The 26,089-nt window shown below is 39.1% G+C and overlaps 1 protein-coding gene across 1 annotated transcript in view; it reads right to left on the bottom strand.

Annotated features, from left to right (window-relative positions):
- Positions 1–26,089, bottom strand: part of MDFIC2 (MyoD family inhibitor domain containing 2) — a gene marked incomplete at its 5' end in the record, with an annotated part of 46,050 nt that overhangs the window by 1,622 nt on the left and 18,339 nt on the right. The window contains 2 exons of the mRNA XM_080350771.1: positions 3,373–3,594; positions 17,794–17,832. Of these exons, the coding sequence (XP_080206897.1) occupies positions 3,373–3,594; positions 17,794–17,832 (261 nt within the window). The remainder of the gene's footprint in view (positions 1–3,372; positions 3,595–17,793; positions 17,833–26,089) is intronic.

The raw sequence follows: 26,089 nt of genomic DNA, 5'->3' as shown, positions 1-26,089 counted from the left end.
AGTGAGTATTCCTGAAAGCCTGGCAACAGCAACGAAAACTTTGTGTTATACTTGTTCCCCTCAAAAATCAACTAATTAACTACCCACGGTTCAAACTACAGCATCTGGGGAGGCTGCCTCCCAGGGCTCGGAGCAGGTGTGAGATTCCGACTGTGTGAATCCAGTTGGAGCGCAAAGACCCAGACCTTTCAATTTTATTTTTTTTTCTCTCCTTGTTTTTGGAAAGGAAAACTGCCTTCAACAATATGAATGCCTTTTCATTGGTTCTTTCAGGAAAGCATATGGTTATAACCACATTTCTTGCCCTAGGATGACTAACTGTGAACTCATTCAACTGCATTGGTTCTGTTGTGGCATTTTCTATCTCACGTAACATAAAGTTCACTGCCAGGAAGTTTCCAGAATTATGCTCTGGTTTTTTTTTTCCTTTTTAAGAAAGCTTTCTTGATGAAAAACAAAATTAAAATATCATTCCAGCTTCTTTATAAAAAAAGGCAGCTACAGCAGGTAGAAAAAATAAATAGCATGTGATTGAACTTCTTTGTAAGTAGCACATCATCACCAATGTTATAAATGTTAATACTTATTTAAATATGTCAAAATCTATTTAAGTTCAGACAAGCACAACTAACTTATAAGTCAGTTCTGTAGGATAAGAATGACTAGATTTCAGTGATACTTAGTAAATTCATGCTTATATTTTTTCTAACTAAATGAACTGAAATAATTACAAAATTGAAACATTTTATAAGGTGACACCACTGCATTTAATTGTATGAAATTTACAGTGTAGAAAATGTAATCATTTTATCCAGTAGTCCATGGTGTAATTAAGACTATTCTTTTAAGATATCTTATGTTTATGAAATTTCCTTGCTATATATAGATATGAGAGATGAAATCCCAATTTATATATCAATTAAGGATTTTTCAAATTTTTTTCCTCTCCAAAGATGTGTTTTCTAGTAACAGTTTTTTTCGTGAATGTGTTAACCATAATGGTGCTTATGTAATATGGAGCAAATATATATGATTCTTAGGGCTTCATCCAGAGAAGAAAGCACACAAAAAGCACAAGATTTTAATAATAAAGTAATGTTTCAGCACAGAGTCTGTGATGTGCAGTAAAGATGCTTTTAAATTCCCATCAGAGCACACACCATGAACTGTGATAATGGATGTAACACATTTCGAAAAATCTGCATGTATGAGGCTTTTTTGTCCTGTTTTAAGTGGGGTAATGTATATAAATAATAGATATTAGCAATTAAACATCCATTCCTATGCATTCATTTATAGATTTGAAAATAAATTAGCCACAAACTGCATAAAAGCAGCAGCAATCTCCTGTTTTCTCTTCTGTTTTCCCTGCTGTTTGCAAAACGGCATTACTGCATTTATCTCAGTGAGAACAACGACCTCAGCTCTCGTTCTCTGCATTAGTAGATTAATTACCACAAAATAAGAACTTGTAATAATTTTGCTAGCCTGCCTTATCTCTAAGTTTTCCTGCTCTTGTTTGGAGGTTGTCAGCTCACCCTCTGCTCATGCAGATGATACCCTCAACAAACCTGGTCCAAAGCTCGCGGCAGCCACAATGGCCACCCTTGGTGACACCTGTGAGCTTTGGATCTGCTCCTCTCAGAGCTCTGGGAACAAAATAACCAAGCACGTCCTCAGCTATTGCTCTGCCTTCAGAGGTTCTCCATTCACCAGCGAAAGGGATTTGGCCTCATGTGTGGAATAAGCAGTAACTTGTCAGAGTAGAGTGAACAGAGTATGCAGTGACAACCACAAATCTGGCTTCCTTTGGTTTCCTTGGCTTCCATCCAGCCCTTAACATTATTAATTGAGCACAGATTGTTTTTTTTGTTAATTTCCTTCACTTTTAGCTTTTTTAAGGAGTATGAAATCTGTTATTTGCATCACATGGTACACACCTGTGTGCCAGTAATGGTTGAGGGGCCAGATCAGATAGTCAGCAAACTCAGAAAATACTGGAGTGTCTGGACTAGAAGACTAGTCCCCTAAATGAAATAAATACCTCAGATCCTTCATTGAAATTAAATGTATTCTAACAGATGTATCAGAGACATGCCTTCTATTACAGGATCAGCGATACAATAGAGATAGCAATTGTTCCTGAAGAACACAGTGGTTTATTGTGTTGATCTGTCTCTAAAAATTCTTAATTTAAGAACTGTGAAATTATATACTAATGTATCCCAGCTTCATTGGATATCACACATTAATCCATTATTGTAAGAGGTGCACGTAAGAAACTTCAAAAATGCTTCACAGAAGCACTTTTTTTCACATCCACTGGAATAAGCAGGAACAGCTGTTTCTCAGCATCATTTCACTAAAATCAGGGGTGTTATATTAATTAGATTAGCAGGAGTCATGCCCCTTGGTCTGTAATAAGTATTCACAACCCCTTCTCTTCCTTAAATCTTGGTTAAACTATTGCTTCGGAAACTCTTACAGTAACAATGCAGGCATGCAGCTCTTTAGCTTGTGCTTTTACGTAATAAAAAGGATCATCTCCCTTTTGGAAAAGGTAGGACAGCTCTGATTATTAGCCCCAGACCAAGTTACATTTTAGCATTTTTTTTTTTATTATTATTATGAACATGTGTTTGAACAACTGGACTTCTGCTGCAATTTTGGTTTGTATCTACCTTTCACAGCACTTTTTTTTCAAATATGCTTTTTCAAAACTCAGGGCATACTGAACTAACCAGGAGTTGTATCCACTTGTATCCACCTGGCCCAGCCATCAGAGACAGTTTTCTGCAGAAGCAGAGCAGAGTGTGAAGAGAGCTCCTCATCCTCACCCATGTGAGTTTTGCAGTATAGTCAGCAGAGGGAGGGTTTGGTGATGGGTCAGCAGAATGACAGAGTTGGATGTAATGCTCCATACAAGAACTCCATATACAAGTCCATAGAAGTAATAAACTGATCACCAAACATGGCATCTGTTCAGCAACTACAGCAGCTGCTGCAGTACCAATGGCAAAAGCAGCAGGCTCTGCTACTGGGAGAAATGTGTCCTTGTGAGATATTCTCTTTATCTGATACCAACACTAGTGTCTTGAGCAAAGACACGTTACAAAAGTATAAATGCTCTGTTGTACAATAGACTGTAAGTTTCTCTTCTATTACTTTAATATCACTGTCAATTTAAGGTCATCTACAGATTCTCATCTATCACAAAAAAGTCTGCCGGGAAACTTAATGCTGCTTTTGGCTATGTGCTTGAATCTCCTGTTCAGCATGTAAGCATTTATTTCAAGTTAGATACACATAGTGCTCTTGGAATGGACATTATTTAGAAATCAGCTTAAATGAGATCTGTTTTATAAAACATACCGTCACTGTCTCTCTGATGTACTGATGCGTCATCTTCAATGTAAGTGAATTCTCTGCACTTCTCCAGGGAAGCAATGGATGATGTGCTCGCATCTGACAATTTCTTCTCATTTTTGGTACCCTTTGATGGAGCATCTGTGATGCTGAATTCTGCGACAGAACTCATAACAATACCTTTCATAGGCTTTTCATCTGTATGTTTTTCATTTGTAAGCTGGTTATCTGGTGGGATTAGGAAAAGAAAAAAAAAGAAAGACTTGTTTGCAACACTAAAAGATCTGAAAGAATAACAGATGTAGAATTTCCAAGCCTACAGTTGTTTACTTCCAAGCCCTAACACTACTTACCTAATAATTTCAGGCTCTTTCCACAAGTAAAGTTTAATTACAGTATAAGTATTTGTGAACTTGCATTCTAAGGTTTTTCTCTTAAATCCAGTGGATTTAGAGGCTAGGTAATAATTCACTTCGACTGAGTAGGATCAGGTTAGGTGAGAGAACAGAATTATTACCTCAGTTGACATCTATTTCGAGTGTGATATCCTAACTCCAATTTGTGATATAAAAGAAGGCAAAACAATTACCTTGTTCTTTTTCAACAGCAGCTCTGTTTGCCTAAATTTACAGCCAACAGCGTGTGTGTGTAGGTGGTACCTAGATGCAGATGTGTCAGATCACCATGGCTTGTAGCACCATCTTGTAGCAAAGAAAGCCAGATGGTCTCTGTTTAACATCCGGATTCATTATTTCATAACTGCATCCACACTTGTGTTGTTGGCCTGGAAGTCAACTAGAAGATGGGATACTTCACATGCTGTCAGCGTGCCAGAGAGGCAGCTCAAAAACCAGAAAGAGAGCTTAATTTTAAGCCCCAACTAGGGGAAAGGTTAAGAAGAGTTCTGAGCTCAATTTATTCTCAAAGAACTTCTCAGGCACAGATAAACATGGGTTGATATATAGTTTCACTTACTCTCCGAAGCGATCAAGAGGCCAAGAAAGACAGTCATTCTCTCTGTGGCTGGGATGATAAAACCTCATCAGTTCTTATCTACAGCTGATTAACTCCTGCACCTCACATCAAGCACAGTCTCACTTTTTATCTTACTTAAATCTTGTGATATGCTTGCTCTTGAGCTATATACAGAAAATCAATCTTTACAAACACCTCAGTTTTGCAAACATTACTTTCTGAGAGGAACAGTCAGTGCTCTAAAGCATTTAGTCTGTGCTCCGCTGCAAGGAGCCAGAAGAGATACTTGCATATCTCTTGTTTTTCAGGTGCTTTTGACCCTTGACATATATTAAAGAAAAGCTAAGAAAAGGTTGATAGAGAGTGAAAGCTTGATGAGACTGCAGTTTTGTCCCGTAGAAACCTTGCAACCAAAAGGAAGAAATGTGAATGGGATGGGTGGATTGCAAGGTAAGTGAAAGACCACTGGGACTGTTTGACTTGAAGTCAGAGAAAGCAAGAATTTGAGCTCTCACTAGTACCAGGGAAGACCATGAAGGTAGCAAGGAGTCTGGAGCATCTGATATATAAAGAGAGGCTGAAGGAGCTAGGCTTGGTTGGCCTGGAGAAGAGAAGGCAAAGAACGGTGCTAGATACTGTTTTCCACTTCATAACCAGGGTAATGGAGAAGCCAAACCCCCAGCTCCTCCTTGAAGTACACAGAGGTGAAAGGATATGAAGCCATTGTCACAAGCTGCAACAAGGTCAATTGGGATTTCATATTGGACATATTCTTCATCATGGAAGGTCTAAAGCACCAAGGCAGCCCCTGGTGAGGCTGGGGAGGTGTGAAGAGCTTAGCTGGGGACAGACCCCAGCAACCAGCTCTTACTGCAGGATTAGCCTGGGTTTGTGGCAAAGGTGACTTCTGTAAGTCCCTTCTAAGCTTGACTTTTCTATGATTTCTATGATTCTGTTTACTTACAGAATGAGTGAGCAATTAATTTAAATTTTTACTCAAAGTCAGATTTCATGCTGTTTTGTGCCAGTTTCATGTGATAAAAAATGTAGAAGCAGAAAAGCTGGGTAGAGGTTAGCAGAGTAAAACCTTGGGAGAGGACAAGAAGAAATACTAAGCTATCATAGGATGTCTTGACTTGGAAGGGACCCACAAGGATTATTGAGTCCAGCTCCTGTCCCTGCATATGACAACCTCAAAATTCACACCAGGTATCTGACAGCATTGTCCAGTCTCTTCTTGAACACTGTCAGGCTTGGGGCTGTGACACCTCCTGTTCCAGTGCTCCAGCACCCTCTGGGTGAGGAACCTTTTCCTGTCCAACCTAAACCTCCCCTGGCACATCTTCCTGCCATTCCCTCGGGATCTGTTGTTGGTTGCCAGAGAGAAGAGTTCGGCGCCTGCCCCTGCTCCTCCCGTTGTGAGGAAGCTGTAGACTGCAATGAGGTCTCCTCTTAGTCTCCTCTTCTCCAAGCTGAACAAACCAAGTGACTTTAGCCACTCCTCATACAGCTTCCCCTCTAAACCTTTCAACATTTCATCTTCATTTCAACTTTAAATCACTGCTTTAAAAATGTGTGTTGTCAGATGTACTGGCTTGATATTTAAGCTTGTAATAATGAAAAAGTCTACCATGAAAGGAGTGAGGATTTTCCCTGTCCTGGAGACTTTACAGGTTGGCCTTAGGCAGGGAGAGAGCAGTGGGATAGAGAAAAGTGGAAGGAAGGAGACAGTAAGACAGCAGAAAGCACAGAAAGGAGCTTCAGAAACCTATAACTGTCAGGTTCTGTGAGTGTTAGGAGGAAGACAAGCCACAGGCGAGACTTGGGAGGGGCAGGAGATGTGGTGGCTCCTTCGGATGTGAAGCAGCAGTGCAAAGCACAGTGGTGCTTGACTGCAGGTTATACACTTGGTCATGAGAAACCAGCATCCTGGGCAAAGCATATCTGATTTTGCCCATCTGTGATAATTTGTTTATGGTTTTCCCCACATAGTGACTACGTATAGCTCGCCCCCCCCGCAGGCTCTGACCTCTTGGCCAGCCTCTTGATTCCAAAATGTGAAAATTCATGCATTTTGGATGCACTTACACGTACAGTAACCACTGTTTTCCAGTGTTCATAAATCAATGACATATCACTATTTTTCCTGCATTTACATTCAATAACATACCATCTCCAGGAAAAGTTGTGCTAGTTGAAGTAGCAGAGCTCTGGAGGAACCAATGTCTCTTTATGTATTGGATTTATTGGATAATAATTGATTTGTGAGTCCAAAAGACACATGCCCCACCTGTTATTCAGGTGCCAATCTTACAAATGGATCTTGTTTGTCTAGGTTGAGAGCTACACACAGGCTGAGCAGTTGAATATACATGGATCAGACTGAAAGGTCTAGGCAAGAACAACAATTTCTATCATTTTCTACTTTCAAACTTGGAGCAAAAGTCTAAATTGGATATATTTTAAATCTCAATATGTCTATTGAGTTCCCCATTTCTACAACAATACAATGGTCACAGAATGTGTTTAAGCATTCAGTAAACACAACTGAAAAAAATCAAACGCAAATAATCCCTAAATGCCAGACTAACATTTACTGTATCCACTGACTTTTCCTATTCATGCTTTGAGTCAATTTTAATTCTTGAAGTATTGTTGAAGAGAAATCAAAACCAGAAATAGGAAGGCATAGACATAACCTGAATTTTTCAATACAGCACCATTAAACAAAAGGGTAACAAAAGCTGTCATTCAAGGACTCTTCTGTTTGTTAAAGCATACTACATCTTTGAAAATACAGTACATTTTAGTGTCAGACTCTTAGTTTGAAAAGCTCCCTTTAAGTAATGTTATACTTGTCTTGTACAGCTAGATCAAGTCTTCATGCAATCACTGTAACAAGCAACTTGCTATGACAAGTGAGATCCTTGCTTCCACAAAACAGTGTGATAGAGGCTAAAGCAGTGTACAATTATAGGTCTCCATTTCATTTTAATGCAATTACCTTCAGTTCAGCTGTGGGTCTATCTACATTATGCTTTTTATCAATTTAATGTTTGCACAAAGTGTCTAAAGAAATATAATAAAGATTATGCTAGACCAGCATTAAAAAAAAAAAAGGTAGTTAGCACTTTTTTCCTTTATAGTTTGTTGCTGCATGGAACAGTAGCAGGGTGAGAGTTTGGAATAAATAAGTGGACCCAAATAGGCTTTAAAAATATGTTATGCACAAATAATATTATTTATGATTAGTGTTAAATGAGAACGTAAAAATAAAATACAATTAGAGAAGGGCAGGAGTGTCAACTTTGTTAGTCTTTTAAGAGCCTGTGTTCAGCTTCAGATATTCACAAATGTCTATGTTTTTAATATGTAGAAATCATCCACTGAAGTAAATTAAAAGGGAAAATAGTAAGTGTATCATGATGAAGGAAGCTCAGATTCCCCAGTGTTAGACTGTTAGGCAAAGGTAAACTCCCACAATGTGCCATTTTTAAACAGTACCATGAAGAAGCAACTTTCTTCCCCATATGGGCAAGCTGGGGCTTGCCTTGGCTGTTGCAGTGGAAGACTGGGATCATTCACCTATGTTTGTATTAAAGATAGAGGTAGTCTCAATAATGACAAAAAATTCCTAGTCTTTTTGAAGTTAGGTGATTCAGGCAGCTGACTATAGTGTATAATGCAAGAAAGCGCAAAGTAAATCACTTACTTTCCACTGATGCCAGCCCCAGATCCCTCTGGATAATAGCGAGGAGCAGCAATACCAAGACCAACATTTACAGTAGGTTCCCTGACCTCTTTTTCTCTTCATTGGCTTAAACACAAACCAGGGTCTTGCAGCCTTGGAGAATGGGAGGTTGAAGTTTCCTATCATGCTTTTATATAGCTTTTATATAATGGCAAATAAGGACCCTAAGTCTGCTTTTGGCAAGGGACAGGGGAGACGAGGTACTCTGTTCTGCTGTATGGGGGCTGCAGCAAAATGGGTAATGACAAAGAGCTCTTTGGAGCAACTGGTTAGGGGGAGTTGCCACTGAAAGAGAAGGAGAACTGATCTATCACCCTATGTAGGGCTTATACGCATCTTACAAGCAAAGGACAAGGGAGCCTGTGGCTCTACTCACTGGTGGCATTTGCTCCCAATCCATTCTGGCAGTGGCCCTTTGCTTCAGACCCCTGCGGCAAAGAGTCCATAGGGTTAATGATGAACTGTGTGGAAACCTCTAGCAGTTTAGGATGTGTAACTTTTTAATTTCACCGTGAGGCATCTTTGTGTATCAGTGCAGTGAGAGAACCAAAGGAACTCCTGGCTGATCATCCTGCCATTCATTATCCCATGCACTGCTGTCACTCCCTGTCTATTTAATATATCACGTACTCATCACTAAAAGGGCTGTGTGCCACGTCCATTCAGTCCTGAGATGAAGCAGGCAGAGCTACATCAGAACTGATGGATGATAACTTCTAAGTATAAAGGCTTGAAATGAACTCACTTGGTTTGAAAAGATTCATGCTATACCCAAACCCCAGGTTTCGATGGCCATGTTTCAAAAATGAAAAAGGAAAAAGAAAAAGTAAAAAGAAAAACAGAATGCTATCTCTTGCCAGTCTAAAGGACATAATTCATTTGCCATCAGCAATGGGAGGCATGCCAGGGCTATCTCTGCATGGTGTGACACATGTATGGGGCCAGCAGCTTACCTGAATGTTCCTCACTGCTCAGCGTCACCTTGGGAAGCGCCGGGAGGTGCAGGGAGCTGGTGCAGCTGTCTTGGTGGAAAAAACGAAACAACATTGCAGAGGGACACTATAAATAAATGTGGCTTGGCACATGTATATCCCCCAACCACCTGGTGACAGTCATTGTCTTCAGGAGTTGTTGCTTTGGGGGCAAATAGAAACAAGTGTGATACCTTGCAAGGGGAGGTTACATGGGATGTTGCACAGTTTCTGTTACTCCCTGTCTCATTTCTGGAAAGGAAACCACAAGAAAAATTTGCTAAGAGAGAAAGTTTCTTCTGGGAAGAGGATCACTGGCAAACACTGAAGTTCCTGTCTCAGGTAGGTGCAGAAAACTTGGGAGAAGGGAGGTCTGTGATGAAATGTGGGGCATCATCCATGTCCAAACACCCCAGAAACCTTAGATGAGGTTCCCAAACCATTAGCAAAGGAGGAGAGAGGGAATTGCACCCCCAAACTCCAGCTTCTATGGTTTAGTCTTCTTTACGGACAAGATGCCCAAGGTACTTGTGGTGGCAAGCCCAGGCCCCCATGTGGGTGCTGAGCTGCCATCCATTCCCTGCAGAGGACTTGGAGGCTTAAATCTCCCTTCTCTCTCCTAGGGTCAGGGAGGAAAAGTAGGAGCTGGGAGTGTGGGACTGTCCCTACCGTGAGTGCACCAGATGAAAAAAACTCCAGGGGAACTGCTCTCATCCAGGTAGGAGAGGCCAGAGGGAGAATGGGTGTCACGGTCAACTGAAAGCAACCTGCTCGAGACTCATATATCATGGGTGTTTTCATAGTTTTGTGCCCATTACATTTTGCTGAGCTCAGGTGTAAGGATACGGCGGATTTAGAGACTGTTTATTTTTGTCATATGGAAACAGGAAATAGTACACAAGGCCATAAATATATTTCGGTTTTCATATGACATCATGAACCTGTGCAAATGCTTCTCTTCTGATTTATGATGATGGACTGGTAATTCACAGGAGCTTTGGGTTTACTTTTTTTTTGCTGTTGCAGTAACGAAGTTAATGGTGCGATCCCTGGAGGGGGTATTTTATCAATAGTGAATTTTTGACCTCATTGCACACATTTTAACTTCATGAATTAGTGACCCAGCTGACTGTAAAGCCTTCTATAGGCTTATTATAAATCTATCACAGGACTGGCAAAAAAATTTGGCCGGGATCCTAAACTCTGACAGGCATGTGTTGATGGACTGCATAGCAAGCACTTCCACTAATATTTCTCACTAATTATACCATATATTTTTAAAAAAATGAATGAAGCCAATGTTTATATGCAGCTTTAACTGCTTTTGATATAAGAAAGCAACACAATCCCTAATAAATTTTCACCTTCAACATTTCTATTCATTATAATTTTTACCATGATGAATGAAGTTAGAACTGAAAGGGGGGGGTTCATCTTGAAATCTGTTCAGTGAATGACTGAATTTTCTTCCCTTGCCCAACTTGCGTTGAGGAAGGAGGGAACAGATGGACACAGGAAGAAGAGGGAGGCGAGTGCGGAATGAAGGAGATGGGTGAGGAACAGATGGAGTTGGGGGAAAGCGAAGAGGAGAATCAGCAAGGATGGTAGGAAAGTTTTCCACTTGACCTTGAGTTGAAATGAAAATCTGCATAGACCATGGGGCATCTAGATTTTGCTTTGTGATGCATCCTTTTTTCTCTCTGTGGCACCTATGCCTTAAGTCTTGTGGGCCATCCCAGTAGTCCATTCCATCCCAGGGTGTCTGCAGAACCAGAAACTAGATTTTTTTTTTGAGTGGCCAGCTGCTGCAAGAGGGCATCTGCACTGTCTTCAAGCCCCATAGATAATCACAGGGGAGAAATGAATGCAAAGATGGTGCCTAAAATGAGTTGGGATGTGGCAAGTCTCCCAGGCATTCAGCCAACCCAGAAACTGGAGCTTATGATTTCAAAGAGGTGTCCTACACCCTGTTTGTTAGGATCCAATGGCCAAAATAATCAAAGTGATTTATGGTTTTACCTGCTTAAAGTAAGACATTCAAGATGGCCTGATTTTCAGAATATGCCGAGCATCTGCACTTTGAGGTGTATTGAATTATATAGCCCAAATCACTGGCAAGTCCTGGAAAATCTTGATTATATTCTTAATTCTATTAAATTGCCTGCATATAGTCCATTGGTTCTGGGTTTGCTAGCTGAAGAATGGAAGAGGTGAAAGTTAAATATTGGCCATGTGTGTCATTCCCTTTGAAGAAAATGGGAGCCATGTGCACTCACCTAACAGCGAAGTTTGGCCCCAACTATGATTTCACAGCTGGGCCTTGACTTCAGGAATGCCAAAGCACTAAATGACTCAATTGGAGTAACTTGATCAATGCTGTATTTTCACTGTGGATTTAAATTGCACACACAGCAAGAGCAGAGTTAGTTTTCTTCTCCCTCAAAATCACTTTTCTCTGCAGATTTGATAGCATAAATATGAAGTTTTGCTCTCATCACACAAATAAGTGAAATGGCAGAAAACGTATGTCAAATAAAATGCACAACATTAAGTCCTTTTTACTTTTTGGAGGCTGTTTAAGAAAATGGCTTCATTAATTTTGACTGAATAAAAGGTTTCTTTAAGGGATTTCAATAGATGACATGAAAAATGTTAATATGAATGATCAAGACAATGGAGGTTAAAACTGTTTTGAAAATATGTTTCTTTTATGGATCTCAGCTGTTGGAAGAGTTACAGAATAAATATAAGGTAGTGCTGACATTCAGTGCTGTTTCATCTTAGCAAAAGAGTTTTTAATAAAGAAAATTCTTTTCAAGGAATGCTTTCTGCAGCCAGTCTTCAAAAAGAGGTTTCCCCCCCTCCTAGTTTAATAAAATTAAAGTAATTTATGTCATATTGATATGTCGATATGTTTTTCAATAAACTTTTTCACAGAGATTTTTTTAAATTCTCTTCACTTTAAAAATTATAATTATATGTCTTCCTCCCACTTTGAAAATGGCACAAGGTGCTCATTTGCAGAGCTCTACTGTTCAAATCTTCACTGAGAATAGAAATGTCATGACTCAGTTAACAATGCTTTATTATTCACATTGATCTTTTTTTACAGTGTTCTTTATCTCAAAAACATTGTAAATCAGATATCTTCCTCCCACTCTTTTGTTCATTTGCAAATTTTTATTATTCTAGTTTAAAAAAGCAATGGAGTGTCAAGAGTCAGTGTATATTGTTTATGTTCTTTTTTGCTTTAAAATTACTTTTAACTATAAAAAGTAAGATGTACAGCAGTGGAAAAAAAAATGGATTTAAGGATGCTTAAAAAAGAACTGAAGGGATCAGTGTGATTTTTTTATATTGTTCGCTTACACTTTAGAGTTGTAACAGACTTTGCAAGAAGGGGTACCAAACACTTTATGAGAAGGTTTTTATGTGCTAATTCAAATGTCTCTATTGCACCAGACATCATCATCCACATTAAACACTGGACATAATTCATGCTCTCAATGAACACAGCAGCAAAATTCACAACTGCTTTTCTAGCATGTTCACTGGATGGTTTACAGGTGCCTGCCCACAGACCTGCACTCTCCATCGCTCTGTGTGAGAATGTGGCACCAGATCTCCAGGAGCTCTTGGCTGACAAGTATCAAGATAAATCACTGCATTTGCACAGGAACTTCACAGCTTTGGTATCAAGTCTAAACTGCAGCAGAAACATAACCTCAGCTGGTCAACAGGCAACGCAATCACTGAAACCCATGGGCCAGGGTGCAAGATACAGTCATGCATCCTCCAGCAGAGTCATGCTGGAGCCCACAGGGTTTGTTTCTACATTGGATCTTTCAAATTCTCCTTCAGCCACTGTTTTGTTTCCTACCAAGTTTTTATTTTGGTCTGTATTTATGTCCTGGCTTTTGTGATGGTATGAAATGGCCTCCATGAAACAAATCCATGATAGTAATTGGGGTTAGTCCAGAGAGCAGCAGGATCTCCTGACATTTCACATACTGCTTGCTGACAGGTATTATTTTTTTCTTTTGCCTGTTTTGAATTAATTTTCTCAGTTTATGATCAGCACATTCTGGCACCCTGTGGTTACTCCAGCAGCTCTTGAAAGAGATCATCCTCTCTGGGAGTCTCTGCGAAGGAGTGGCTATTTCTGAAGTAGATTTTAAGCCACAGATTGAAATTTTTGTTCTTTTAGGTGGTATGGTGGCTCTATCATATGAAACAGCTCTAATATATTTTATAAAGAAAAATAAAGTCTTCTTTTCATATTCCTTTGTTTCTTTATTTCTGTTTCAAGGGTGCACTCTCCTGACATTTTGCTAAAAGGGATAATTAAACAGAGTAAGTAAATCTCAAACTGAACTGAACCAAAAATGAAAACACACAGCCCTGACTTTTCCTCTCCAAGAGGAGGACTAAGCATCTTTTTTTTCTTTTCTTTTTTTCTTTTCTTTTTTTCTTTTTTTTTTTTTATGTTAGTAGGTCACCCTTGTCATCATAGGGCCTTTCCCACTGTTCATGGGCAGCTGCTTGATATATTGCAGGGATAACTCAAAACCTCCAATTCTCTTTATTCCTCATTGCAGAGTGTGAAGCTGGAGATTTTCATGCATTATCTTATCTGAATTGATCATGTTGTTTTCAAGTTAAAGAAAAAAAAACATCATTATTATTATTATTATTATTATTATTATTATCATCCCTGCCTCAACAGCACTACTGCATTAATTCAGTCTTCCTTCCTCTCATGGTTAATTACTCACTCCATCAATGAGGTTAAGACTGTCTGCCGATATGATCAAGTTTCAGAAACAAAATCCTAACCAGAAGAGAGTAACCAGAAGTGACAGGGCTTTATTTAATATGCCAGCACGGTAACTAAAGGTAAGTCTCACCCATCGACACGCTTATATCCTCTCTATTTAGTTTGGGAAATTTATCGGTAATGTAAAACAGAAAATACTGACTTTATTACAACCGATTTTTTTTTCCACGTTAAACTCTGTGTCATTAAATTTGGAAAGCCCTTAAATTCTCGATTTTATTTTTGGTAAGCAGTATCTCTTGAAAAGTAAAAACATCAGAGGGGTTTCTAGACAGAATTTGTGAACTTCCCAATAAAAGATAGCACAGTGTCTTCCTTTCGTGTCTCTAGGTCTTTGGCAACTGTGCTACATTCTGAATGACACTGAAGTTATGTTCCAAAAGTTTATTCCCAAAGCAGGTACTACACACCGTTACGGTCACAAAGATATCCTTGCACAACATTAATGCCAGAGAAGCTCTGAGGCAGTCAATATTTTGATTTGGTGGGGGGAAACACCATCAAAACCGTGTATATTTTTTTAAAAAATATTTAAACAACTTAAATGAAGTCAAATAGAGCTGCAAATCACAGAAGATGCAGCTTTTCTCATAGAAGGTCCTTAAAGCTCACTGTAATTTGTCATGTGATAATATATGGCTACAAAACCCCATGTCTGCTAATAAATTGTAAAAGCTTTTCTTTGATTTGAATCCAACGACTGGCAATCTGTGAGAATCTAACATCTTCTAGAGACTTTCCAAGCAAACACTTCTATTTTTTTCCTCTCTCATCTTCATACTGTACTAGAAAACCATTGGGAGCTGGACTTGTCCACTCTAGTAAACGTTATTAATCTCACCACCATCTGAGCAGCTCCCAAGTGCTGCTGAGCATCTTTTGCTGGATTGTGCTGGAAAAGCATTTGATTAGCTCTACAAGGGCCTGATCCAGTATCAACAAATGTCAATGAAAAGAATTCCAGGGAGCACAACAGATCAGGCTCCAAAACAACCTGCAATACAGTAGCCTTCCCTGGATTTCTTCGCTCTTTTCCTCAGAAAAAGTTGTAAATAAAGCAATTTGCAATATCTGAAACAGATATAGTATTATACTATACATCTTTTCACACACACAAAAGGTTCCTAGGGGACACCAGAGAAGCAAAACATCTATTCTGGGGGCACACAGGTGACATCCACTGCTTCTTAATTTTGTAATAAGTAGTTTTAGAACAGTGTAGTCTTGTCAGCTCTGGCAAAGATAAACATGGTAACTGTTCTGCTCACAGTATTAAATACGCTTCTCTTGCTGTGTAGTGGAAGGATGTGTTTAAACTCACAGTCTATCACTATTCCTGGATAGTGTAGGAGAGTCCAGGAACACTCAAGATGTCTTTTCCTGTGTATATGAACTTGTTCAGAACAAAATAGTTTTCTTAGAAAACAAGAATCTTAAGGCAGAAGAAAGTTCCCTTCATGACTGTGCTACAAAGGTTTCAAAACAGCTCCTTGTTCATTTGGGTGCATGAAATATTAGGTTCAGCACGCTCACAAGCACAAACACATAATTTCTTCTCACCATGGCACCTTCACTGCGGTCATTTCCATCTGGCTTTGTAATGTTGGCAAGTGCAGTACTAGCACAATGTGTTCATTGTATGAGCTTTCAGAGGAGAGCTGCAGAGTTCCTGCAACCTTGGTGAAATGCCAGCCTCTCTCCAATGCCAGCTGTTTGTCCTGCTTTGCAAGGAACCACACTCCCCAGGAGTTTTGCTGGTCTCCGATATGAGCAGTGAACACCAGAGGTTTCAGGTGTTGCTATGGTAGGTCGGCATGCTCCCACCCATCTGTGGACCATGCACAAGTACCAAAGGGTTGGTTGGGTGACCTTCAGTGCACTGAGCTCGCCAAAGCCTCAGGAACAGTACCTGTCATCCATCCCCCTCGGGGCTGCCTGGGTATGGGGGCAGGTGAGATTTCAACCCTCCCCTCAACACCTCCTCACATCAAAACATTCACTGGAGCTTTTGCTCTAGGCTCAGGTGTACAACCCCCTCTGAGCAAGGAGGTCTGAGAGGAAAAAGTGGGTGTCAATGAAATGGAAGAGGTGTCACTGTTTTAACACAGAGATTAGGCAAAATCTAACCCCCATTAATCCTTCAGAGCAGGGCCTCTGGTTTGTTCTTTTTTCAATCTATTCTGTATTCAAAGCAAGTACATTTTTCTGTCACTATACCGCTATTGTTAACAACTATAAATGTATTAAAAACACAGGGGCATTTTAGTATGTGTATTGTGCATAAGAAATATTGTTACATGACAAGCTCCAATTGGCAAGTGAAAAGAGGTTTTATTGAAGGAAATAGCAGTAGCAAACAGTGAACTATGCAGAATAATGGTAATTGTTCCTTTAACATTGGCAGCACACGTTCACTTAATATGACTGCTCCTCTGTCTCTGCCTCATCCAGACCCAGAGGACCTGTTAGACAAGCAGGCAGCCACCTCTCTCTGGGATCAAGCTGTCAATGCAAACTTGCTTTCTTTCTATTTCTCAGAGCTAAGCTATACCCCCAGAGCTCCCTAAGCTTTTCCTGAGTGAAAGCTTTAAAAAAGCTCCATTCTAAATTACATCACACGAGCTGTTCTCTTCAGACTGACAGAACAAAAGCGGGGGGGTAGGGGTGGGGGGAAGCCAAAAGTACCATCTGAATGACTTCTGAGTTGCACAGAATGATTTACCTCCTCATGTTTTATGACAGTAGACTAACGTTGTCTTGACCTTGCCTACCAAAGCCCCAGCAATGTCCTCTAAGTAGCAGAGAAAGTTTGCATCATGTGTGTCTGTAATACAAACAAATACAGAGGGGTTGGGTGCAGGATTTTTGCTTGCAACAATAGGGTCTTGGATGCCCCATTAAAAAAGGTTGTAATGGGGGCATAGTGCTTTCTCAACTTTTTGTAGATGATATGGTCTCTAACACAGCCAGCTTATTGTTACTGGAAGAGCTCAGCCTGGTGGTGTTGCATAGCCTGGTGGTGTTGCACAGCCTGGTGTGCTCACCCTCTAAGCAATGGCACCCCAATTAATGGTCATGGTAAGGACTGTTGAGGGCCTCTGCCAAAATCTGAGAGGTCTCTCAGATTAGTTCCAGCTGGGACTCTCTAATTAGAGGTCATAATCAGAAGTAAAGGGAACAGATAAGCACTACCCACTTCTGCAGTAGCTGAGTAGGAAGCAGATAAATTGGCATATCCCCTCTTTCTAAAGGGTTTCAGATGGTACCAATTTGTTCAACAATCCTCAGTCAGGAAAGCATTGGCAGTCAGTAGAGGAGGCCATGTGCCTTCCTCCTTCTTTAGCAGATAAATAAAGGTAAGAGGAAGAAAGTAATGTCATGGTTGTTCTTCAGGTATGGTGCAGAATTAGCAGCCCTTGTACAGTGGCTAGGTGTAAGTTTGGGGGTTTGCTTATCCCAAAGTAATTTACTGAGATCCTGCAAGTTGAAATAAGCAGGTTTTTGTGTGGCTCATAAGCTGCCACTTTTGAGGTTCTTGCTAAGTTTTCATAAGAAAATGATTGTGAGGTTATGAGCTTGTTATCTTCATACTAAAAAGCTGGTAGACTTAGCCCCCTTGTGCAGAACTTCTATTCTTGTTCTACTGTTTGAGTAAACCTTAAAATATTTCTTTAAATAATTAATATAAATAATAGTCTCATTTTAAAGATGGGCTGAAATTTGAAACAGATGATGAGTCAGTATTAATGCAAAATTGTTGCTTGCATCCCCATGGAGTTAGTATAATTGAGCTCATTTTTTTGCATGAAAGGGGCCACTTCAATAATCTTAAAGATATGGTGCTGTGCTCTGTGCACAGTGGGGAGAAGGAACTGAGAAGGTGGAGGACTTACCTGAGTCTCCAAGGGGTTGTAGAATGGGGCTGTCCAGTTCTGGAAAACAAGAATGGGAGAGAAACGCTTCACTAAGCAGGAAAAGCTCCTCAGCTGGTGAAGTGCTTTGTTATCCCACTCAGGCACCAGGGTCTTGTAAACTGCTGAAAACTGTATTGTTATCAGAGGAAAGAGAAAAGTCAGGCTACTGCTGGACACTTAGCTCCCTAATTGACTTCACAAGTATGAAAAAAATTGCTTTTAACAGAAGGATCCTTAAGAATCTGTTGTCTGGCCTCTCAGAGGTTATTATTTTTTTTCCCCAGGGGACACAGCCAGTTTTCATACGGCCAACACGCGTTGTCTTATCCAGAGAAGCAGAGACTGCTCAAGGATCCTGACTCACTAATGCGGTGTTCATCTCTGAGTTTCTGAGTGAGTAAAGTTTATGGTTTTTGCTGTGTCTTTTTGTTGGATTATGGATGAGTTTTCTTCATGCACCTGATCAGTGAAATGTCTCTGCTTTGATCCATAAGGGACCATATTAATGTTAATGGAAATATTTGTCTTCAGAGCATACTATATCAGGTGTTGTATCTGCTTCCTATGCCAAATTGCGAGAATCTTAATTAGGCAAAATCTTCATTAAAATAATTGTAACTGAGGAAAACACTGATAATGAACCTGAATACAAACCTCATCACTTTGTGCTTCATCACATCCCTGTTCCTATCAATGGTACACATGAAGATGCTGGACTTTCAGTTTTGAAGCTAGCAGAATAAATTATTATATGAAAGGGGTTCAAGTTTAGCTCACCCGTCTTTATTTTTCTTTTTTTCAGCATGGCAATGCTTCTTACACTTTTAGCTATATTAGGGCTTTGCAGTGCCTTTCACAACTACGATATCTGAGTATCTCAAAATCAATGGTGATGGCAAAGCAGAAAACTTCGTGGTGTTTGTAGCACTTTGAATTTCTCCTCTGCTTGGAGGTGAAGGCATAGACCTCATCTAAATGACTGAATACTTGAGTGGAATTGTGGTCCCACTGGTTGTAGGATTTTGTGTCATATGGGGGTCACTCAAAGAAACAATGTTCTGCAGTTTTTTTGATAAATCTGCATCTGAATGTTAAATGTGGAAAATACCAGCCTACCCTGTAAATCTGAACTTGTGCTTGTAATAGTGGCAACCAGAAGGTTGCTTATAAAACGAGGAAAATATGATCTGAAGATGATCTTGAGACAACAGACAAGGTGCCATGGTCCTATTTCCAGGCTTCTGATTCAAGCATAGCTGGCCTTTCAGCAGGACACCCAGCAAAACTCCTCATGGCATGGGGACAAGTGTGATTATAGGCAAAAGCTCGTGAGTCTCTGACAATAAGCCACAAGCAAGACCTGGAATCGATGAGGCACTGTGTGGCTGAGAAGAGATTAATTTGCTTATGCCACCATGTAGATGGAGTGATTTTCATCCTGTTTTGCTCTACCTTATATGCTGCTAGCTATGTGCTTTGGGGATGTGTATTGTGGTTTTCTTGCTCTCATCTGGACTGAGATCCAGAAAGTTTTCTTAGAAACCTGTAGATAACTTTCCTCCCTTTTCTTCTACAAATACTTTATGCCTTACTAAAAAGAGAACAGAAACACATGCCTTTTTCCATGCGTTTATTTGAAGCCATGATTCTTTTGGGAAGTGTGATTTGTTTGCATCCTCCCATAACAAATGACAATGTTTAAGGTTGCATCTCTGCCAACCTCTTCCTAAGTGGTTTCAAGTGGTTTACTTAAAGAGGGATTATTTCATCTGCCACAGCACATGAAGCAGCTTGTGCAGAACAAGGCCACCTAACTCCAGCTTAAGGCAGGAAATTTAAGGTCCAGTAGACAGTAATATCACAAGAACACTGACTGATAGTTTGTAAGTGTGCTGCATCTGGAAAAAAAAGAGAAATCACTTGAGTTTTCCTTTCCTGATGGTACCAGAAAGACCAGAATAGGCTAGAATCATCAACTGCCCGTTGGAGGTGGTGACTGCTTAAATCCTGGCTGTCCCTTAGTGAGTGCTTGCACTAACCATTTAATTCTTGTGTCTCAATTAATCCCTTACAAAGTGAAGATATGTATAGTTTTTAATTGTATGTGGTTGTTTGGGTGCTGAAGTCATGTTTATAAATGAATCTATGCTCTGTAAGTACCAGTGTCGATGTCTTGTGGTTGCCTTGTTTAGTTTCAGAAAGTCTTACATTTTTATGTGGCAAACTTCTGCAAACTGTTATAGCTTCTGGTCACTAGTTAGCTACAGCAGGAGGGTCAAACTTTGGAAACTGTATTTCTTTACAGCTTGTAGGTTTCCTCCTCCTTCAAGTCTGTTTTCTACTCTTGCCAGTACCCTTCCTTCTGTTTAAAGGCATTAGTAATACCAAATAAAGCTAAAGACGCTCGTTATAACAACTTTTCCTTTTTAATCAGAGCACATGCTTATGCCAGATTTGGCATGAAGAATCTGTGTATGTGTCTGGTTTAGGGCACAGTAAGCTGATCATTTGTTAGACTAGTGCATTATATGTAATTTTGCTTTTAGTTGTACAATTTACTGGAGGGTTGGTATGAGCATTAGTGATCTGATTTTGGCTTAGTTGGAGATGGTGGAAATACAAAGAATTGACTAAAAGGCTATTGCCATGTGTGCTGAATAGTGGTTTGGTAGCAGGAGTTGTAGTTAAGTGCTCATGAAAATCTTTCTTGGGGTGGCAATAAATTAGAAAAAAATCTTCAGAAAATATATCAGTTTTCAAAGAGTAAAGAAAGATGCAGCAATTATTGTGACACAGGTTTACAGTCTGTTTCTGATTATCCTTTTGGCTGGAGAGTTGAGGTTTCTAATTGTAAGGTTAAGGAATCCTTTTTATCTGTCTCTTGCCTCCTAATCCTATGCTAGACAATATTGTTTTCTGTGCCTTTTGTCTTCTGGGGAAGGAGACAATCTCTGGCTCATGCAAACATCTTGTTAAAGTCTGCTGAGGATTAGGGGGTGTGACAGTTTTCTTGCTGAGCCTTTTTATTGGGGATTTTTATGCCTGCTTTTCTGGGAGGTCTTTGAAATGTCTTTTATGTAGCAATCATTTCGCTCTTTGTTGTCTCAAATGTTGAGGCTGTATTCTTCTCATCTGTTCCTGTTTATATTCCATACTAGCGGGTCATAACAGTTTAGCTTGAAACTATCATCACGCCGTGTGCTTCTGAACTGCAGGAGTGTTGCTAACTGCTCTAGGACAATTGCAAATTTGAGCTTAACTTTAGGGCATCTGAAGCTTTAGCATGGTTGTTTGGTATGAAATACTGTTAAGGAGGTTCCAGATGAAAAATAATAATCTAGGAGTTGGACATTTGAAATGTCCACAGGGAAGTATAGGCATTTAAAATTGCTCCTGCTATAATGAGATGGGTTCCCCTTAGGGTGATGTTCAGTCTGGCCTAAACTACAATAATGGAAGGGACAAGTGTGTCCTGCTGGTAAGTCATCCCGTCTTGGCAGAATAGTTTAACCCAGGAAGAAACTGCTTTTTGGAAGACTTGTTTTGTCCCTATTCTCACACCACTCCCCTGCAGTTGGCTGTAAACAAAATATAGATAAATACCCAGACCAGAAACCAAAATTCTAGATGACTAAAGTTAGATAGTACAAAGACTAATCCTGGCCAAAGAAATGAAAGAACTTAGCTTTTCAGAAGAAATTTGGAAAACTTTGGTAATTTCAAATCTCTGTTTCAGAAAGTGATAGGGTCATTCATGTACAGGTAAAACACAAGACTTTGTTTCATGAAGTTGTTATTGAATCAATGTTTCTGTGTCTTTAGTGTCTATCTTAAGACATACATGGACTTCTCATATTGTCTTTTTAATGAGATAAGCACATTATTGCTGATTTCCCACAGTACTTCTTTCTGACACTGTGTAAGCTCAGGTACCAGCTGGGGAGATCCCAGATTCAATGTTAAGCAAGGAGCCAGGGTTATGTAGTCTTGCTGATAATGAAGGTATCAGAGGCAGGTTTCAGAGACATTTGTATGGAAAAACTCGTTCATCACCTTTCCCTTTGAGAAGACTGAAGTGAAATTGTGTTCTCATGAAGTCATTACCAAAGCTGAGTGACTAATGTGCACAAGATGCTCTTTCAATTTTTTTAAATCTAGCTAAACCCTATTTCCCTAAAAGGCGTATCATATCTTTACAGAGGAAGAAGCTACCTGCTTAGAAGCTTAACTTTTGCTTCAATAAATACCTTCCTAAAAGCTGTTTTTCCCTCTCTATCAAAACATTTACTCCATGTAACACAGCATTTCCACCTGCCTTTGCTTACAGCCTCTCTAGCCTAATTTTTAGTGTCTAAAGCCATATATAATATCATTCCATTTCACACTTAACCACAAAACCCACTCTTCCAGATATGACCTCAGTTTATTTTATATCACACATCTTTTTCTTAAGGTATTTTATACATAGCATAATATGCAATGATACGGCACTGATGTTTATCAAAATTGTTTCACACTGTACTTATTTCTATTCTTGTCTTTTGGATCAAGTACAATACATCTGCAGACTAATAACACCTTTTAAAATAGGTTTAATGTGTTTATTTTCTTACCACATTCACTCCATCCACTAACTTGTTGTATGGATTGTATTTAATGGGAATCTCGTGGGACTATCAAAGGGCATTTATTTTCTATTGAAATAACAATTAATATAACACATAAACTAATATAGTAATCAAATAAACCTGACAAATAACAAACTTTTTTAAAGCTGCGGAGGCATGCTAACAAATCTATTTGATCAATATACGGGATGTGAAAAAAGAGGAGACAAGATTGACTGATGAATAAAATGGAACTGACACAAATAGGCTGACAGCCAGTCGCAAGTCTCTTTAGGGCAAATGCAATTAACTTAGAATAATAGACTCAAATTTGATGGTTAGAAATGCATTTTTATTAACAATCACAGCCTGAATCATTATGCACTCTTATGAATAAAATTGTAGTTATACTGAAAGTCTGTGTATACATGTATGCATGTACATACAGAAAAGCCTTGTTGAAGGAGAGGTTTTTTTGTGCCAGAATAGCTGTATGATATTTAAAATATAAAGCATACACAAGTATCAAGCTAAATATTCAAACCAGTAATATAAAAATCACATATGTGGTTTGCTAGTATTAATGATAAAGGCAATAAGCATTGGTCCCAGGACTGCTTGTTCTTTTGGGATGTGAAATTGCAATCAGGGATTTACAGATTTCATTCTGAGGCAGCGAAGTCATTACTAGAAACATAAGCTTATTCTTTTTACTTTAATAGCTATTTTAAATCATTCATTTAGAAAATACATTAACTATTTATTGTATAGGCAGTACATTTCTATTGGCATTCAATTTTCATGCTGTTTTATAATCCTTTTTAACAAATTATTTTATTAAAAGAAGATTAGAATTAGTAAAAGGATCCTACCAATTTTTGAAAATGCTACTCTTGAAGAAGGATATTTCCCATTATTAACAGGTATGCAGTATTAAAACTTTAAAGGGAGGGAAGATATTCAATTGCTAACATGTCCTTTTTCTTTTGACCTTCATTGCAGAGGCTGATTGCCATTTGTAAATTACTTTCAAAATTATTAATCTCATTTAATTTCTGAATATATACATAATCTTCTTTATTCCCCCCCAAAATCCTTGGGATTTAGATGTGAAAAGAGCTGCCTATAGGATATGTTATGGTGCAGACTTCTCTTATTTGTGAGAAAAGATAAAAGACACCACTTAATTCAGAGAAAGTCTACATGGTATTAGCGAAGTGTAACACGAATATGAAACCATGATACCTGCAATGCTAGGAGCTTAAATATTTTGAGGCAAAAATGTGTAACAGTAGGAAGTAAAACTTCACTGGAAATTATTTAAATCCAGCATTCTCCAGATCAGTGCCCTTGGAGGACCACTGGTTGGCCAGGGACAGGATAGCAGCAAAATGTGATGCTCTGTCTTTGTCTGTGTAACATGAAGAAGCTGGTGTAAAACATCATCCTCGTTCTCAGACAGTTTCTGGGGTTACTGCCACCACACTGTCTTCTCCACTCTGAAGGTGGTTTTAATCCATCCCATTTGTCAGGAGTGAGAAGTGTGTAGATGTACTGGGAAGGCAGACGGACTAGTGTCTGGTACGGGAGAGGCCCACGGAAACCACACCAGCGTGTGGCTGGGGAACAGGGTTTCTTTTGTGGTAAACACCTGGTGTCTAAGGAGTTTGTAGGTTGCCATTTTGGTTTCTGCCTCTAATTAGACTTAGTCATTACCATAAGGGAGAAACTTCTTGGGAACTCCAATGGTTGCTGGAGACTTTCCAGCTGTGTTTTTTTTTTTTCATCTCATAATCTATTCTAGGCACTCGCAACTTTTCCTGAGCTGACTTCTTGAATAGCTGGTATTGCCTATTCTTAGAGATTAGATGGAGACATCACATGTTGTTCTAGCACCACCAAACCTGCTGTGTGCCTAAAAAGGGAGTAATACTGTCAGGTCTAGCATAGTTGTTTTACTTTGACACAGAAATGGTTGCAAAATGCTGAGACTTGGACTGCTGAAGATTTCTCACAGAACTACATTTGGTGTAAAGGGAGTTTGAGTAGTCAAATTTACATGATCTATTCATTTTCTCCTTGCTACCTATGTAGATGTGTCACTGGAGACCTATGGAAGAACAGTTACTTGAATGTGATGCCAGAAAAAAGAATACGTATTCTTTTCTGACCACAGTTACTTAATATTTTAAATTACAAACAGGTCTTAAAATAATTGTATGAGAGGTTTAATAGGTAAACAGACTAAGGAAGAAAGACAGACCAGAAGGTCTGCTGATTTAAATAGGGACAGCTTCTTTGTAGTCAACGCACAACCGGGGACGGGCAGTGGGCTCAGATCTTCCATCTTGTTGGTATTAGGGTGGTGAAATACTGGTGCACTCCACACAATGTTTCATGATGTATGGTGATGTAAGAGAAAGGAGGCTCAGACCCTGCATGATGATAGACTAATTCTCCACTGATGTAATCATCCAACCAGAACAAGAATGACTCACTCCATCCATAAATATCTTGAGGCCTGCTTCTGATCACATTTAAATTCATTCATACCAACCTCATCTCATTTGCTTGAATGGTCTTTCTCCTGAGTTAGAATGATACATGTAAAAGAAAATCCAGGCCCTTAAAAATCAAATCATAATTAGTTTCTCTTAATGGCTGTTCTATTAAAAAAGTCAGAACTTGCAAAAATACATTAGAAAGCAAAAGAAGATGCTTTTAAGTGTGCTAAGGTTTTTGGTTTGGCTTTTTTTATTTTAACCCAGCAGTGGTAGACTTGTTGGTGATGTATCATACTTACAATATGTTTCTATTGGCATTCAGGCTCCATATTTTTTATGCTTCCTTTTCAGAAGTTATTTCATTAAAAGAAGACTAGAACTAAGAAAATGTAACTGCCAGGTTTTGAAAATGCTTATCCTGAGAAAAATATTTCTCCCTAGCACCTGCCATTTTATTCCACTCCATATTAACCTGTTCAAGTTCAGAACTCTGATTTCACCATCTCAGGCACCAAAAAAATGGAAATATTTTATTCCTCATCGGTTTATACTTCACTGCTTTTTATCTGCTACAAATATGTTTTGGCCAAGATGTTCACCATGAAAGAGAAATACTTTTGCTTTACTTCCTCTTCACTTCATCCTCGAGCAGGTGCCAGGCAATCTGTGGTAGCTGTTCTTCTACCTGAGAAGTGTTCAGATATAGAAACACCAGGGCAGACTCCGTTGTCACAGCATGGAAAGCCAAAAATAGATGACACGAGAACATATTTCTTCCTATCAAGGTTTCTTCAGCTATTTGAATTCTTCAGATAACAGTGTTAGAAGAAAATATTGTTGGAAAATATCGTTGGAATGAAGAATCTACACTATACATTTATAATATAAAAATAGTCTCCATAACATATGTTTGATTAGATAGGGATAAACAGACATATTTTAATATTCCTCCTTCCCTCAGTGATGAAGAATTGTACCAACAACTGGTCCTCCATGTCAGGTGTAGGCTGTTTCTTATTGTTAGCATGACTGGAAAGCCACAGAAGAGTAAAATTTTTACCAAGGCAGTATTTGTAACTTATTTAATTGTACAACACTGGTGTGCTGTGTGATTCAAGACTATCCTGAAGGCTAAGTTGCACTAGACATCATATTGTGTTAGTA

The sequence above is a fragment of the Nesoenas mayeri genome (genome assembly GCF_963082525.1).
Source record: "Nesoenas mayeri genome assembly, chromosome: 10".
Classification (NCBI taxonomy): domain Eukaryota; kingdom Metazoa; phylum Chordata; class Aves; order Columbiformes; family Columbidae; genus Nesoenas; species Nesoenas mayeri.
The sequence above is the reverse complement of the archived record's forward strand: the minus strand, read 5'-3'. Positions and strand labels throughout refer to the sequence as shown.